Source organism: Parasteatoda tepidariorum, chromosome 4, assembly GCF_982258835.1.
Source record: "Parasteatoda tepidariorum strain Cologne lab strain chromosome 4, Ptep-v5.0, whole genome shotgun sequence".
Lineage (NCBI taxonomy): Eukaryota > Metazoa > Arthropoda > Arachnida > Araneae > Theridiidae > Parasteatoda > Parasteatoda tepidariorum.
Genome location: NC_141758.1, coordinates 24,137,046 through 24,156,303, shown reverse-complemented (window position 1 = coordinate 24,156,303; position 19,258 = coordinate 24,137,046). Strand labels below are relative to the sequence as shown.

The 19,258-nt window shown below is 28.2% G+C and overlaps 1 protein-coding gene across 1 annotated transcript in view; it reads left to right on the top strand.

The window, feature by feature from the left end:
* The first annotated feature begins 3,387 nt into the window (after positions 1 to 3,387).
* The window catches only part of LOC147810807 (protein FAM200C-like), a 31,264-nt gene continuing 15,393 nt past the window's right edge, over positions 3,388 to 19,258 (top strand). The window contains exon 1 of the mRNA XM_087162093.1: positions 3,388 to 3,489. Coding sequence (XP_087018219.1) covers positions 3,388 to 3,489 — 102 coding nt within the window. The remainder of the gene's footprint in view (positions 3,490 to 19,258) is intronic.

The window sequence follows — 19,258 nt, the reverse complement described above, 5'->3', positions numbered from 1 at the left end:
TCATGATTGGCAGATTTAGATTCAGATTTCTTATAAATTATTTTCCTGAAATCATTTGTTAATGAATCATCCTTTTTCTTTTCAAGTAGGAAATCCATAATAATATTTTCACCAACTCTTATCTAAGAACTTAATAAAACATTTCTGACGTATTCCATTACGACGCTGCCACCAATAAAATTACATTTAAGCTGTATCGAGACAAGCTTTACAGAAGAAACAGCTCTTATAAAGCATAATTTATTTGAAATACCAACCACACATCAACAAGCAAAATTAAATTCAAATACACCGTAACGAGTTAGTATAAACCGTAAACACAAAACATCTCATCTCAACTAAAATTATTTAACTCTTCGAAGTTCCAAAATTTGTCTTGTTCCTTTAATTTTTTGTATAAATGCCTGTGTTAGCTGAATGTTTTAAGGACACTATAACTTACTGTTTTACTATTAATGCTTGCGTTTGTAGAATATATTTTAGACTCTACTGTTTTACTATTAATGTTTGTGTTACCTGAATGTTTTAAGGACACTTAAGCTTACTATTTTACTATTAATGCTTGTGTTGGATATATTTAGGACACTATGACTTACTAGTTTTCTATTAATGCTGTGTTAGCTGAATATTTTCGGGACACTTACTGTTTTACTATCAATGCTTGTGTTAGCTGGATATATTTACGACTCTACGTACCCGTTTCCTATTCCTCTTGAAACTGATGCAATGAGGTATGGACAGTATGATGTGGAATGTAAATGGGAATAAAAGTGGGTGGTGACGGATGCCGTTGTTCCACCTGTCTGTCCTATTTTATTACAGTTGAAGTTAATAACATATAGTTGTTGTAAGAATTATTTTAATTCCTATTTATTAAAATGCTAATTCATTACTCTTGATAAAAGCGAATTCAATTTACTACTAGTTTAACTAATTATTTCTGTTTTATTAAACCTATTGAGTCAGCAACTATCGCATAATTACTGAGGTGTCCTCATTAACAGAGGCATTTATTCTTAGTTTCCGCAGTATGCTATAAGAAAACTTATTTCCTGAAACAACAATACTCCCGTAGCATTTAGAAGGTATGCATCTGCAGGCAAAATGTTTAAAGAAATAAAATGTGTATGAGTAAAGGTGGAAATAAAAGTATTCCAAATATTCTGAAATAATTAATTTATTGAACAAAATTGAGTACCACTATATATTTTCAAAAAAAATAATAATCAATAGAATTTCGTCCTTATTTATGTAACGATCGTTAAAGTTACTTCTTCAATAAAAGTTGTACTCAAAGTATGACTACTAACTAAATGAAATTAAAAGTGTTGCGCCTGTTTACGCTGTGTGTGTGAACTGGTAGTGAATTCTTAAATTTTATTAAAACATCAGGCAGTTTTGTTATCATGTTATCAAAATATATTATCACTAGAAAGAGGAATGGCACAAAATTCGGCCCAATTCGTTTTATGATGGTCTATAATTCGAAAAATAACTTACTGAAAGTATTGTGTCTAGCTATATTTTCATACTTGATCCAATGTAAGTGCTTTATTTAATCATTCATACGTTGGCCTTCTAGAAACATATGTATCGAGCTTATTCCTAAAATGACGGGAGTGATCCGTTTGATATTTGATAGGTATCCCATAACCCGATGTAGTTTAGATATAAGATTCACTTTGGGATACATAAGGCAACCAAGTTTCCTCAAAAAAAAAACGAGTATTTTAACATATGAATAAAGTATTTTAACGAGTATTTTAGCATAGAGAGAAAGAAAATCAACAAACTAATGTATACGTATAACTGAAAAGACAGCGTTCTGTTTAATTACATATTTACGTTAACCAAATCGAATAAAATATCATAGGATTTGATGATCAAATCTAGAAAATGTTTTTACTAAATTAATTATGATTATATTTTAAGATTTTGGATGTTTAATTGATCTAGTGAAAATCTGGGAAGGGCCAAACAGGCCTCCTTCTGTCCATCGAGATACACAGACAATCTTTCTACCATTAATAATAAAACGGGTTGATCGCCACCTTGAATATTTGAAAAGTAATGGACAAATAAAAAGGCAACAAATTGTTCTTTCAAATTCCAGTCGTTTACGAATTAAAGGAAATGTATACGGTTTTTACGAAAATATGGAAATACTTCTATACTATGTAAACAATCTATCTTTTAGCTGCAAGTGCTTTGGGAGATGGCAAGAGACAAAACTTTTGGCGCAATTTTTTAGATCATGCTTAAACCTTTTTAGAAATGGTGTCTAATTTATTTATGCTAATTTTGGATCTGCCAAAACCTGGAGAGGAAGTGAATAATATTTTTTTAGCATTAATACCAGCAGTTTTGAAAACATTTTACAGCCAATTCAGGAGTTTACATGTATTCAGTTTTTCATGCAATTATTTTCCTGCAATCATTTGTTAATAAATCACCCTTTTTCTTTTTAAGTAGGAAAGCCATACTAATATTTTCACCAACTCTCGTCTGAGAGCTTAATAAAACATTTCCGACGCATTCCATTACGACGCTGCCGATAATAAAATTATTTTTAAGTTGTGTCGAGACAGGCTTTACTGAAGAAACAGTTTCTATAATGCGTCATTTAGTTGAAATATCAATCACACATCAACAAGCAAAATTAAACTGAAATACCCCATAACGGGTTAGTATAAACCTTAAACACAAAATATCTCATCTCAACAAAAATTATGTAACCCTTCGACGTTCCAAAATTGGTCTTGTTCTTTTCAATTTTTCTTGATCGCGTTGTACTGTTCAGTATTGTACTGTACCACATGTTTTCCTATAAATGCCTGTGTTAGCTGACTGTTTTAAGGACACTATTACTTACTGTTTTACTATTAATGCTTGTGTTTGCAGAATATTTTTTAAGACTTTATAAATTACTGTTTTACTATTAATGTTTGCGTTACCTGAATATTTTTAGGACACTCAAATTTACTATTTTACTATTAATGCTTGTGTTGGATATATTTATGGACTTACTATTTTTCTTTAAATACTGTGTTAGGTGAACATTTTTAGGACACTATAACTTATTGTTTTACTATTAATGTATGTGTTACTTGAATATTTCTAGGACACTCAAACTTACTATTTCACTATTAATGCTTGTGTTGGACATATTTAGGACACCATGACTTACTATTTTTTTTTAAATGCTGTGTTAGAATATTTTTAGGACACTGAAACTTACTGTTTTACTATTAATGTTTGTGTTACCTGAATATTTTTAGGACACTCAAAACTTACTATTTTACTATTAATGCTTGTGCTATTTTACTATTATGTTACGGCGAAAGCCCGAATTTGGCCACTTCGCGAATTGGCCGACCAAATCGCGAAATGGCTAAGAACGTTGTAAATTGGCTGTCCAATGTCCGATCTTTTCTTGATTTCGGGAATTGGCCGGCCAGATTGCGAAGTGGCATGGGAGGATCAGCCAAAGTTGGAAGAAAAAATCATTGGCACGTATTATTGACTCTGTATAACCACAATTTCATTTTTTAAAAATTAATAGCTAACTGTGGTGGGATGGGGCCATTTGAGTCAAAGTAAAAAATTAAATTTTTTAAATTTCAATTTAAAAACTCATATATTTTTTATATTTTTAAATTAGAGGATTTATATTTTTAAATTTAAAAAGAAAACAAAAGGGGCAATATTACAACTAACTTCCGCAAATTAAATTAACTATCCACCGGAATTGCAGATGCGCCGCCAACCGGGCATTCTTGAATGAGCACATCGCGTTTTGGTCGGAACATCGTGGCCACTTTGCGAAATGGCCGGCCGAAGTAGAATATTCACTGATCGTTTCAATTACATCGTACTGTGGCCGAGAGGTATGGCCAAAGTGCAAAATGGCAGGACTTCGGACTTTGGCCGTAACAGATATATTTAGGACACCACCATGACTTACTATTTTATTATCAATGCTTGTGTTAGTAGGATATATTTACGACTCTACGGTCCCGTTAGACGACTCTACAGGCCTCTTGAAATTGATTCGATGAGGTATGGACAGTACGATGTAGAACATAAATGGAAATAAAAGTGAGTCGTGACATATACCGCTGCTCCACCTGTCCTTTATTATTGCAGTTCAAATTAATAACATATAGTTGTTGGAAGAATTATTTTAATTCTTATTTATTAAAAAGGTAATACATTACTTTTACTATAAGCAAATTTAATTAACTACTAATTTAACTAACTATTGTTTTATTAAACCTATTGAGTAAGCAACTATCGCATAATTCTTAGTTTCTGCAGTATGCTGAAAGAACATTTATTTCCCGAAACAGCAAAAACCCCGTAGCATTTAGAAGGTATGCATCTGCTGGCAAAATGCTCAAAGAAATAAAATGTGTATGAGTAAAGGTGGTAAAAGCATTACAATTCTTAAGGAAAAAATTATTTATTGGAAACAATTGTGTACCACTATATATTTTAAAATGAAATAATAACATATAAAATATCTTCTTTTATAATTATCAATTTCTGACACCCAACTGCCAGTCTATTTAAAGTTATATTCTAAGTATGACAGCAATGAAATAAAATGTGGTTCGCTGGTAGGTGAAATCATAATTTTTTAAAAAATAATCAGGCTTTATTATCAAAATGTATCTATGTCGGAAAGAGAAAAGGAACAAAATTCGCCTCAATTCGTTTTATGATGCTTTATAATTCGAAAAATAGAATAGAAACGTATGTATCGAGCTTATTCTTAAAATAACGGGAGTGGCCCATTTGATAGGTATCCCGCAAACCGAGGTAGTTAGGGATATATAAGGCAACCAAGTTTCCTTTAAAAGAAACGAGTATTTCAACCTATGAATAATTATAGAGAAAAAGAAATTTAATCAGCTACGACACTAAAGTGAGGCCCGGGTCTTCTCATTGGAAGGCGAGTGCTCGATCTCTTGAGCTACTACCGCCCTAATCGTAGCTATTTTATTTTATAACCGTCATTGTACAGTCGCCCAAATTTTTGAGTTTACAGCTATTAATGTTCAACTCCGAGATCAAGATAAGAAGGAAAAAAAAAAGCAGTATTCGAAACATTTTATTAGAGATATTTTAGAAGGTGAGATTATTAATCATTTGCTTTATTTCATTTACCATTACCTGATTTGAACTAAAGATCATGCAAGTATAAAAAAGAGGAAAAATCTGGATAAGTTATATTAAATTTGAAGTAAAAACAGAAATAATTTTATTTCAATAAACATACCTATATTGATACAACAACTTTTTATATTAGTTTCCCAGATTAATAAATACATCTGAAAACGTCATTTACCTGCTTCTTCCACTTCGTTCGTTAATAAATTTTTAAAATGCAGGAGTCTCAACTAAATTTGAAGTAAAAACAGAAATAATTTTGTTTCAATAAACATACCTATATTGATACAACAACTTTTTATATTAGTTTCCCAGATTAATAAATACATCTGAAAACGTCATTTACCTGCTTCTTCCACTTCGTTCGTTAATAAATTTTTAAAATGTAGGAGTCTCAACTAAATTTGAAGTAAAAACAGAAATAATTTTGTTTCAATAAACATACCTATATTGATACAACAACTTTTTATACTAGTTTCCCAGATTAATAAATACATCTGAAAACGTCATTTACCTGCTTCTTCCACTTCGTTCGTTAATAAATTTTTAAAATGTAGGAGTTTCAACTAAATTTGAAGTAAAAACAGAAATAATTTTGTTTCAATAAACATACCTATATTGATACAACAACTTTTTATACTAGTTTCCCAGATTAATAAATACATCTGAAAACGTCATTTACCTGCTTCTTCCACTTCGTTCGTTAATAAATTTTTTAAATGTAGGAGTTTCAACTAAATTTGAAGTAAAAACAAAAATAATTTTGTTTCAATAATCATACCTATATTGATACAACAACTTTTAATACTAGTTTCCCAGATTAATAAATACATCTGAAAACGTCATTTACCTGCTTCTTCCACTTCGTTCGTTAATAAATTTTTAAAATGTAGGAGTTTCAACTAAATTTGAAGTAAAAACAGAAATAATTTTGTTTCAATAAACATACCTATATTGATACAACAACTTTTTATACTAGTTTCCCAGATTAATAAATACATCTGAAAACGTCATTTACCTGCTTCTTCCACTTCGTTCGTTAATAAATTTTTAAAATGTAGGAGTTTCAACTAAATTTGAAGTAAAAACAGAAATAATTTTGTTTCAATAAACATACCTATATTGATACAACAACTTTTTATACTAGTTTCCCAGATTAATAAATACATCTGAAAACGTCATTTACCTGCTTCTTCCACTTCGTTTGTTAATAAATTTTTAAAATGTAGGAGTCTCAACTAAATTTGAAGTAAAAACAGAAATAATTTTGTTTCAATAAACATACCTATATTGATACAACAACTTTTTATACTAGTTTCCCAGATTAATAAATACATCTGAAAACGTCATTTACCTGCTTCTTCCAATTCGTTTGTTAATAAATTTTTAAAATGTAGGAGTTTCAACTAAATTTGAAGTAAAAACAGAAATAATCTTGTTTCAATAAACATACCTATATTGATACAACAACTTTTTATATTAGTTTCCCAGATTAATAAATACATCTGAAAACGTCATTTACCTGCTTCTTCCACTTCGTTCGTTAATAAATTTTTAAAATGCAGGAGTCTCAACTAAATTTGAAGTAAAAACAGAAATAATTTTGTTTCAATAAACATACCTATATTGATACAACAACTTTTTATATTAGTTTCCCAGATTAATAAATACATCTGAAAACGTCATTTACCTGCTTCTTCCACTTCGTTCGTTAATAAATTTTTAAGATGTAGGAGTCTCAACTAAATTTGAAGTAAAAACAGAAATAATTTTGTTTCAATAAACATACCTATATTGATACAACAACTTTTTATACTAGTTTCCCAGATTAATAAATACATCTGAAAACGTCATTTACCTGCTTCTTCCACTTCGTTCGTTAATAAATTTTTAAAATGTAGGAGTTTCAACTAAATTTGAAGTAAAAACAGAAATAATTTTGTTTCTATAAACATACCTATATTGATACAACAACTTTTTATACTAGTTTCCCAGATTAATAAATACATCTGAAAACGTCATTTACCTGCTTCTTCCACTTCGTTCGTTAATAAATTTTTTAAATGTAGGAGTTTCAACTAAATTTGAAGTAAAAACAAAAATAATTTTGTTTCAATAATCATACCTATATTGATACAACAACTTTTAATACTAGTTTCCCAGATTAATAAATACATCTGAAAACGTCATTTACCTGCTTCTTCCACTTCGTTCGTTAATAAATTTTTAAAATGTAGGAGTTTCAACTAAATTTGAAGTAAAAACAGAAATAATTTTGTTTCAATAAACATACCTATATTGATACAACAACTTTTTATACTAGTTTCCCAGATTAATAAATACATCTGAAAACGTCATTTACCTGCTTCTTCCACTTCGTTCGTTAATAAATTTTTAAAATGTAGGAGTTTCAACTAAATTTGAAGTAAAAACAGAAATAATTTTGTTTCAATAAACATACCTATATTGATACAACAACTTTTTATACTAGTTTCCCAGATTAATAAATACATCTGAAAACGTCATTTACCTGCTTCTTCCACTTCGTTTGTTAATAAATTTTTAAAATGTAGGAGTCTCAACTAAATTTGAAGTAAAAACAGAAATAATTTTGTTTCAATAAACATACCTATATTGATACAACAACTTTTTATACTAGTTTCCCAGATTAATAAATACATCTGAAAACGTCATTTACCTGCTTCTTCCACTTCGTTTGTTAATAAATTTTTAAAATGTAGGAGTTTCAACTAAATTTGAAGTAAAAACAGAAATAATTTTGTTTCAATAAACATACCTATATTGATACAACAACTTTTTATATTAGTTTCCCAGATTAATAAATACATCTGAAAACGTCATTTACCTGCTTCTTCCACTTCGTTCGTTAATAAATTTTTAAAATGTAGGAGTTTCAACTAAATTTGAAGTAAAAACAGAAATAATTTTGTTTCAATAAACATACCTATATTGATACAACAACTTTTTATACTAGTTTCCCAGATTAATAAATACATCTGAAAACGTCATTTACCTGCTTCTTCCACTTCGTTTGTTAATAAATTTTTAAAATGTAGGAGTTTCAACTAAATTTGAAGTAAAAACAGAAATAATTTTGTTTCAATAAACATACCTATATTGATACAACAACTTTTTATACTAGTTTCCCAGATTAATAAATACATCTGAAAACGTCATTTACCTGCTTCTTCCACTTCGTTCGTTAATAAATTTTTAAAATGTAGGAGTTTCAACTAAATTTGAAGTAAAAACAGAAATAATTTTGTTTCAATAAACATACCTATATTGATACAACAACTTTTTATACTAGTTTCCCAGATTAATAAATACATCTGAAAACGTCATTTACCTGCTTCTTCCACTTCGTTCGTTAATAAATTTTTAAAATGTAGGAGTTTCAACTAAATTTGAAGTAAAAACAGAAATAATTTTGTTTCAATAAACATACCTATATTGATACAACAACTTTTTATACTAGTTTCCCAGATTAATAAATACATCTGAAAACGTCATTTACCTGCTTCTTCCACTTCGTTTGTTAATAAATTTTTAAAATGTAGGAGTCTCAACTAAATTTGAAGTAAAAACAGAAATAATTTTGTTTCAATAAACATACCTATATTGATACAACAACTTTTTATACTAGTTTCCCAGATTAATAAATACATCTGAAAACGTCATTTACCTGCTTCTTCCACTTCGTTTGTTAATAAATTTTTAAAATGTAGGAGTTTCAACTAAATTTGAAGTAAAAACAGAAATAATTTTGTTTCAATAAACATACCTATATTGATACAACAACTTTTTATATTAGTTTCCCAGATTAATAAATACATCTGAAAACGTCATTTACCTGCTTCTTCCACTTCGTTCGTTAATAAATTTTTAAAATGTAGGAGTTTCAACTAAATTTGAAGTAAAAACAGAAATAATTTTGTTTCAATAAACATACCTATATTGATACAACAACTTTTTATACTAGTTTCCCAGATTAATAAATACATCTGAAAACGTCATTTACCTGCTTCTTCCACTTCGTTCGTTAATAAATTTTTAAAATGTAGGAGTTTCAACTAAATTTGAAGTAAAAACAGAAATAATTTTGTTTCAATAAACATACCTATATTGATACAACAACTTTTTATACTAGTTTCCCAGATTAATAAATACATCTGAAAACGTCATTTACCTGCTTCTTCCACTTCGTTTGTTAATAAATTTTTAAAATGTAGGAGTCTCAACTAAATTTGAAGTAAAAACAGAAATAATTTTGTTTCAATAAACATACCTATATTGATACAACAACTTTTTATACTAGTTTCCCAGATTAATAAATACATCTGAAAACGTCATTCACCTGCTTCTTCCACTTCGTTTGTTAATAAATTTTTAAAATGTAGGAGTTTCAACTAAATTTGAAGTAAAAACAGAAATAATTTTGTTTCAATAAACATACCTATATTGATACAACAACTTTTTATATTAGTTTCCCAGATTAATAAATACATCTGAAAACGTCATTTACCTGCTTCTTCCACTTCGTTCGTTAATAAATTTTTAAAATGTAGGAGTCTCAACTAAATTTGAAGTAAAAACAGAAATAATTTTGTTTCAATAAACATACCTATATTGATACAGCAACTTTTTATACCAGTTTCCCAGATTAATAAATACATCTGAAAACGTCATTTACCTGCTTCTTCCACTTCGTTTGTTAATAAATTTTTAAAATGTAGGAGTTTCAACTAAATTTGAAGTAAAAACAGAAATAATTTTGTTTCAATAAACATACCTATATTGATACAACAACTTTTTATATTAGTTTCCCAGATTAATAAATACATCTGAAAACGTCATTTACCTGCTTCTTCCACTTCGTTCGTTAATAAATTTTTAAAATGTAGGAGTCTCAACTAAATTTGAAGTAAAAACAGAAATAATTTTGTTTCAATAAACATACCTATATTGATACAGCAACTTTTTATACCAGTTTCCCAGATTAATAAATACATCTGAAAACGTCATTTACCTGCTTCTTCCACTTCGTTTGTTAATAAATTTTTAAAATGTAGGAGTCTCAACTAAATTTGAAGTAAAAACAGAAATAATTTTGTTTCAATAAACATACCTATATTGATACAGCAACTTTTTATACCAGTTTCCCAGATTAATAAATACATCTGAAAACGTCATTCACCTGCTTCTTCCACTTCGTTTGTTAATAAATTTTTAAAATGTAGGAGTTTCAACTAAATTTGAAGTAAAAACAGAAATAATTTTGTTTCAATAAACATACCTATATTGATACAACAACTTTTTATACTAGTTTCCCAGATTAATAAATACATCTGAAAACGTCATTCACCTGCTTCTTCCACTTCGTTTGTTAATAAATTTTTAAAATGTAGGAGTTTCAACTAAATTTGAAGTAAAAACAGAAATAATTTTGTTTCAATAAACATACCTATATTGATACAACAACTTTTTATATTAGTTTCCCAGATTAATAAATACATCTGAAAACGTCATTTACCTGCTTCTTCCACTTCGTTCGTTAATAAATTTTTAAAATGTAGGAGTCTCAACTAAATTTGAAGTAAAAACAGAAATAATTTTGTTTCAATAAACATACCTATATTGATACAGCAACTTTTTATACCAGTTTCCCAGATTAATAAATACATCTGAAAACGTCATTTACCTGCTTCTTCCACTTCGTTTGTTAATAAATTTTTAAAATGTAGGAGTCTCAACTAAATTTGAAGTAAAAACAGAAATAATTTTGTTTCAATAAACATACCTATATTGATACAACAACTTTTTATACTAGTTTCCCAGATTAATAAATACATCTGAAAACGTCATTTACCTGCTTCTTCCACTTCGTTCGTTAATAAATTTTTAAAATGTAGGAGTCTCAACTAAATTTGAAGTAAAAACAGAAATAATTTTGTTTCAATAAACATACCTATATTGATACAGCAACTTTTTATACCAGTTTCCCAGATTAATAAATACATCTGAAAACGTCATTTACCTGCTTCTTCCACTTCGTTTGTTAATAAATTTTTAAAATGTAGGAGTCTCAACTAAATTTGAAGTAAAAACAGAAATAATTTTGTTTCAATAAACATACCTATATTGATACAACAACTTTTTATACTAGTTTCCCAGATTAATAAATGCATCTGAAAACGTCATTTACCTGCTTCTTCCACTTCGTTCGTTAATAAATTTTTAAAATGTAAGAGTCTCAACTAAGTTTAAAATGGAGTGCTATCTGATATAAGGTTATTGTTAAGTTATAAATTTATTTTTAATTACTTCCCTATTATAGTATAATATTGTTATCAAGTAAAATTACTTCTAGTTAATAACTTCTCATTGTGTCACACATCCTGCGTCCCTAAGTTTAATTTTTTTTAAGTATAATTAATTTTATTTTAAATGCAAATAATCGCATACATTTTTCTTCAATTACATAAATATTTCAAAAAATTGTAGATTTTTTTTTATTGATTCGTTGAAGGAAAAATTTCGTTTCAACAGAAACATGTTTTAAACTCATTCATTTCTCCTGTTAAAACACTAAAAATCGTATAAAAATTTAAAAATGAATAAAATAATAAAAAAAGGGTTTTTTTTTGACATTGTTAACAAATGAAAAATATTTAAGAATCTTTAACACAAATATAAATTTTTAAGAAAGTTTTATTTTTTTAAATTGAAAAATTGTTACATAATAATGATCATAATAAATAATTGAAATTTTATCATTATATTTTTTTATAAATTTTATTATCAAATTTTATTATTAAATTTTTTTTTTTTAATATATTAAAAAATCGTAAAGGGTGACGCTGCAAAAAAAAAAATATAGAACTTAAAATGTACAGGAAGTACGACAGAATGAAAGAAAAAAAAACTGTAATTCAACAATTAGGGCCAGAAATATTATCTGTTCAACTTGTAGGGGAAAAAAACACTATGTTTGTTCGATCTGAATCTGTTTGAAATGCAACAATTGAGTTCAAATTTGGCTTTCTGAAAAAGCCATTTTTATTTTGGTATTATTACCGTGAATTTTGTTTTGAAATTCCAATTTTCTGTATAGTTATTGTAAACTTAAGCGCATTTTCATGAATTTTTTATTCGTTCTATTACCTTGAATATTGTTGACCATTTAACTATCAATTTTAATAAATCAGGATTGTATTAGTTGAACTACCTAAATCAATATTATTGCTAAAGAAATTTAAATCACAGAGAAAGAAGGACTGTATTATTCTTTTCCTCTGTTTCTTTTTTTAATGTTACAAAGTTGATAATCAAACGAAAAAAATATCATTTCCGTTATTCAATAAATCAAATTTTTTATGACACACAAATTTAACTTTAACATTTTGAAAAAACTTCAATTTAGAAAATATCGGGACTTAAAAATCATCAATGTAGGGAATAAAGGGGAAAAGTATAACAGGCAATAGCACTTAACCTTAAAAAACACTTAAAGGAATATCAATCAAATGTATACAGGGCAATAGTTTGGTATCTTAAAAAATGATTCCTGTAAGGAATTTCAGGCAAGTGTAAATCGAACAAACATCTCTGCCTTATAATTATCAAAATTTATTAAATTATTAATTAAGAGTGGCTATTTTTAATAGGCACTAGTTATTTTCAACTAAATTAAATAAAAAAAGAAACAACAAAAATGATAATCTCAAATGAACTGCTTAGTGACTCTTGTTTGGTTGTGAGGACTTCGATTGTTATTGCGAATGGGTTATAGCCCATGAGTTCGCATTACGTAAAAAGAGATAGCACGCTTTCAAAATTTCAAAAAAAAAAAAAGAAAAAAAAAATAGCGTATACATATATTACAAGACAAAAAACAGCCATGCCAGAAGGGAAAGTCCCAGAACCCCTGGAGACGCAATGTCCAGACGGGAAAACTCCCGAATATTAAATGAGCTTAACTCTTTTCTATTGAATAATCTTATTTAGCATTCATTCATCGTCCTTGCAAAGCTGCTTGTAGACAACTCTCACCGTTCATGATATCGATGTTAAACTTATTTCATTTTTCTTTTTATTAAATGTTCAAGTTTAATTATTAAAAACTATTGTCTTTTTCTTTCCTCACTTGCTCCACAAACCTATATATATATATATATATATATATACATTCAAACCTCGATATCTCGAACTTGAAGGGAGAGGAGAAAAAATTCGAATTATCGAAAATCGCATGTTATCGATGGTAGAATAAAGAAAAATGCTCTTTACATACCTTATTTACTACTCCATATTTATTCTAAAAACACTTTTTACACTTTCAATTAAAAAAAAAGTTTCACGTGTTGTTTGCTTTAGAGATGTGTAAGAAAGTTTGTCCATAACAATTTCTAAGTGGACTATACCTTTCAATGCCTCCTCTGACATATTCGGCTGCCTCTCAATAAATCTCCTTACAGTGTCCACTGCAGAAAGTGCTTGTTTGTTAGTAACATTGGGCGGTAAATCTTCGATTTCCCCATCCTCTTCTTCTGATAGTTCACAAGAAGTTTTCGTTTGAGCGATGGTATCATTGTCATCCCACTGACCACACACTGTTACTGCATCATCTACGTTTACAAACTCATGAAATTCCGTGTCATCAAGCTTCATGAGTCCGGTCAATCTGCTTCAATCATTTTCGGTGTAGTTTTCAGCAGAATTAACGATATTGATTGTTTGACTACTTTTGTGCTCTTTAATGAATCCAGACTTTTTGAAGCCATTCATTATCGTAGAGGAAGACACATCATTCCATGCCTTGTCAGTCATTCTTAAAATTGCGTATTTTTTTTTTGGAATATTTTTTTAATTTTAGAAAAAAAAATCTGCACTATTTATGGAGAAAAAAAAATTCAAGTTATCGAGGGATTAGAAAAAAAAATTCGTGAAGTTTTTTTTAACATTGAGTGTATAGGAAATTTGAAGGAAATTATTTTTTTCTTCGAGATATCGAAAAATTCGTGAAATCGAGATTCGAGTTAGCGAGGTTCGACTGTATATATATAAAAGCTTAAGCCTTTCTAGCTCATACTTGAAAGTACGGACGTGCACTATAGTGTTGATAATTACAAAATTACAGGAAACAACTCCCTTTTGTACGCTAATGTGAATAGAGTTTTTTTTTTTTCACCTCAAAGAAATGCTTTTTGAGTGTGAATGTGTGAAGCGTGTTTTACCGAGAAATGACCACCCATCCTTCGTTCGATAAGGATAGTGATTTCTCCCACACTCTCATTGGTGGTTCTAAGAAATTGATAGCGCTGACTGCATTCTGACAGACAAAATCGTGTGAACCATAGAGTTGAAATACTGGGTGAACTACTGGGGAACAACTCTATGGTGTGAACCTGACATTTTTCTTAAATTTCACTAAAGCGAAAACTTTCCTTTCTTCTGATGGATGTTTACGAGGCAATCAATCATTTTGTAATGCAAAATAAAAATTTGAATCTTTCTTAGGATATGGTTGATAAGTTAGAAGACTTTTGGAAAGTATGTGCAAATAAGAGATCTATCAGCAAGCTATTATGAAATATTTTAGTAATCCTCTCTAATCAGTTTACTTCTATTAATTATTTTTTATTTGCTTACTACAGAATTTATAAAAAAAAATAAAAAAAATAGATCTCTGAATATAAGTCTACTTTTTGAATTTCGTCTTAACTGTAATATTTTTTTCCTCCTTATAACATTATTTTATTTTTTAAAGTAATTGGTTGTATTTATGAGAGGAATGAGATTTATTAATTTAATATAAAGCGCAAAATTATAAAATTTATTGAAGTGAAATATATATTAATTTACTTATCTATAATAGAAATTTAAGATTAGAAAACGAAATAGATAGCAGTTATAGATAATAGAAAATGTCGGTGCAGTGTACGATTCTGAACTGAACTGGTAACGTGAACTACTTTTAAAGTGAACAAATTTTCTGTCCCCCTTCGAGTTGACGTTAACGAGGTTTGCTATGCCATAAACTATTTTGAAATGTGTTTAAAATAAATATGTAAAGATGAAGACAAAGAAGTATAGTTTAATAGTTTATTTTTGAATGACATTCTAACATTCTTTTTTTTTTAATAAAATATGCTAAAATGATTAAGTTATTTTTAATTTAGTGATTTGAAATAAATAAACAAAAAAATAAACCATTTTAATGTGCAACAAAAACCTACCACAACTTGTTGGAAAAAATAGTTCTTGATGATGAAACTGTAAGTTTTTGAAATTTTAAAAAATATATAGTGCTGACATCTATGATTGGCGCAAGAAAAATAAAACAAAGAGCATTTTATATTCCGAAAAAAAGAAGATCATCTAGTTTTTAAATTTTCCGATACTTAATCACAAGAAGAAAAAAATATTATTTGCTTATGAAAATACTTGTTATATTAATTGTAAGTGATTGATCATTTTAATTTGTTAAATTTGAAAATTTTTCTCAAAATATATGGCAAAATAAACTTTAAAATTTATAATTTATTCGCTTTAGTTTTAATCGAATTTCGTTTTGGGTTTAATTCTTTTGGACGTGAATAATTAATAAATTAATACTTGATTTTTTTTGTAATTTTTAATTTAATAATTTATACGTTACCATATAAATATCCGATATATATGTACTACCATATGAATCCGATATCTTCGTAATTTCTTAAAATTATTGATTCCACCAGAGTAATTACAATTAACTTATTAAAATATATTTACTTTTATTATTCTATTACGTTTTTCGGCTAAATATAATGTTTTAAAATATTTTATTACCTCTTTTTGGTGGTTATTTTCAATTTGTTTCCTTGTAGTTATATCTGTGCTTATAATACTTTTAATAGATGGCAGCACTAAGTAAAAAATGAATGACAAGCTTCTTATGCGGTATTGCCACTCATTAAGTTTTTATTACTTTTTATTTCCTAGAACCATAGATGTTGGCCTGGCTTAAAATTATCAGGGAAAGGGCATATCCCTCTCATCAAGACGTGCGTGCCATCATTAGGGACTGACTGTTCTAATTCTAGATCATCGGCAAATGAACGAAATGATCAATTAATCAAATCCGGCACATGTAGAAATTCTGCAATCTCTGACTATACAATTCGATAACAGAATTTTATATACATAATATATGTAAAAAAAAGAAAAAAAAGAATACAGTTTACTTGCTGCACTAAGATGAATTAAGTTTGTTTATTCTGAGAAATCGTCTGAAAGATTTATCCAATTAAAAAACTGGATTTTGAAGGTTTTTATTGTTTTAAGCCATTTTATTGTGCATTGGTCACCTACCGTACAATGCCCAAAATAAATAAATAAGAAATAAATAAATAAAATGAATAAATAAATAAGCGAAAAAAGCGGACAATTGTGAATAAGTTTTGATCAGATCTGTACGTTCTAGGACTCAATCTTAATGGCTCGAGGAGGTAACCTCAAATATGCTAATTAATTAGTGCAGACGATATTTAAATTACGAGATTAAACGCAAAAATGTACTTCCTCTGAGCCTCAAAATCGTACCTTGTTTTAAAAGGATTTGACTGTTTGACCCTCAAAATATAGAAGGTAGCCGCATTCTGGATAATATGGTTTCATTTTGGTCAGGAGAGCTGTCCATCGCTTGGATCCCTTAATAATAATTTTATTTTTCGCGTATTTCGCCAAACCACGAGAGCTTTTTAAGCGAATTGAAAAATTTTTTGCACACAATTATAAAATTCGATTAACCAAAGATTATTTCACGCAAAAGAACAAGTTTCAGTAGATATTTATTATTTTATTTAATAACAGTCGAGCAAATTTTAAATTGTTAGATATACAATTTTTGTATCATTTTAAAAGTATGTAATTTTGCAATGCAAAATTTTAGCTAAATGGAACAAATAAATCGTGATAAATCGAATTTTAAAATAAAATAATCCTATTTTTATTAATATGAAGGAGTTCAAACTTTGGACCATTCTTCTGACTAAACTATTGAGACCATTTTATCTAAATTGCAGCTACCCCCTATATTTTGAGGATCAAAATACTTCGAAAAAAAGTATATTTATTCAAAAAAAGTACGTTTTTGGGTTTGATTCAACTTAAAATATCATCTACACTAACTAATTAGCGTATTTGAGGTCACACCCTACGAATCATTAAGATTGAGTCTTAGAGCGTGAAGATTCGAACATTTGATCAAAAGTTATTCAGGGTGATTCATCATTTTTTGTACAGTGTACATAACGTTTTCCTTAGTTTTCGTACTTCAATGTATGCAGCAGCCTATAGAAAACCTACTCAATGAAATTTTTAACTTTTTACCAAAAAATGTCAAAAAAGGATAACTGACTTCATTTAAAAAAGTTCAGTTGGAATTCATTTTTTGAATGATTTTTCTTCGAGATTGTGACCTATTTGATTTTTTAATGACTTAATGCTATTTGAAATAGTAAAAATTTTATGCCCAATCAGTTTCTCGACAGTTAAAATAAAGTATTTATAGTGATGCAATTTTGATACGATATATAAAGCATCTTGAAATTGTATTGATGTATAAACCTAGAAATTACTTATTTCTCTATTAAATTTAGTTCAGCACTTTGAATAAGATGATCGATCAAGTTTATTTGCAGCAAGAAATTCTTAGCAAGGTTTTTCTAAGGAAGCCAAAAAAGATGTAACTTTAGCTTCAACTTGAGCATTATGAAAATATTCCCAATGTATTATACCTAGTTTTATTCTTTGAATTGATTTTTTTTTGAAGCAGATACAAATAACTATATTTTCTCTTCACTGTTACCCACTTTTAAATACGTCGCAAATTGAGGCAAACAGTGGTTAAATGCATTTTCTAATAGAAGTCATACTTTTGAAGTTAACTCAAAATTAATTATGGCAATTTTATAGTATTGCGCTATATTTTAATAACGAATTTTCAATACTTTTCGGCATAGAATGAATGAAGAGTGATTGATTTGGAACCGTTTAACCTTTTATATATATATATATATATATATATATATATATATATATATATATATATATATATATATATATATATATATATATATATATATATATATATATATATATATATATATATATATAACAAATCTGTTTAATTTCTTTTACATCTTGACAGCATACCAAATTCACTTAACACGTTCACGCTGGGGTGACCCACCGGTGGGTCACGCTAGATTTTCTCATCTTGGCAGCGCATCGGAGTAAAAACTGGTAACATTAAATTTCATTTTTTCGTTTTTTTTTCCGGGAATAATAGAAATCCATAACTACCAATTGTTTTTAACGGATGCAATTTTTATATTGAATTGCTTCTTCACCGTGATTAATTTCCTTACAGCAAATTGTTGTTGTTGAGAATAGATTAACTCCTCCCGAATATTATCTAATATTGAAATAGTTCTTCTACCAGTATTTTCTCTTTTCCCGTTCCAGTATTTTCACTTTTCCCGGCGTGAACGTGTTAATATATGAAACTTTTTTATTCTTTTCTTTAATTTTATTTTATTTTTGAACCTCGTATATAGGTAATAACCTCTTGCAAATTAAAAAAAATTATGAAATTTTTTTTGGACACATTTCTGTGATACTTTGCAAATTGAGTAAAATTATAAAACTTAAAATTACGCGACCTCATTTACTAAGGAAGATATTCTTAAAATTTGAGTGCAACAGAGATAATGCTAGGCATTCGGCGCTCAGACACTAGTTCATTCATTCGACAGATGGGAGTTTTAGAAGTGACAAATATGGAGTTATTTTTATTTATCAAGAATGGCCAACGAATGGAATCAGGAAGAGATGTTTGAAATGTGTTCCGCAGATTAACGATGTCTTCTACTACCACCACGAGAGTGCATTGACTTCCAAATAGCGATCATTATGACCTTCAGTGTGGCGACTCTTCTATTTTAGATAAATATTCAAGCCATCGTTTCTTCATGGAATCGAGCTTGAAGAGAAAAGTTTTGCTAGATCAACGATAGATCTA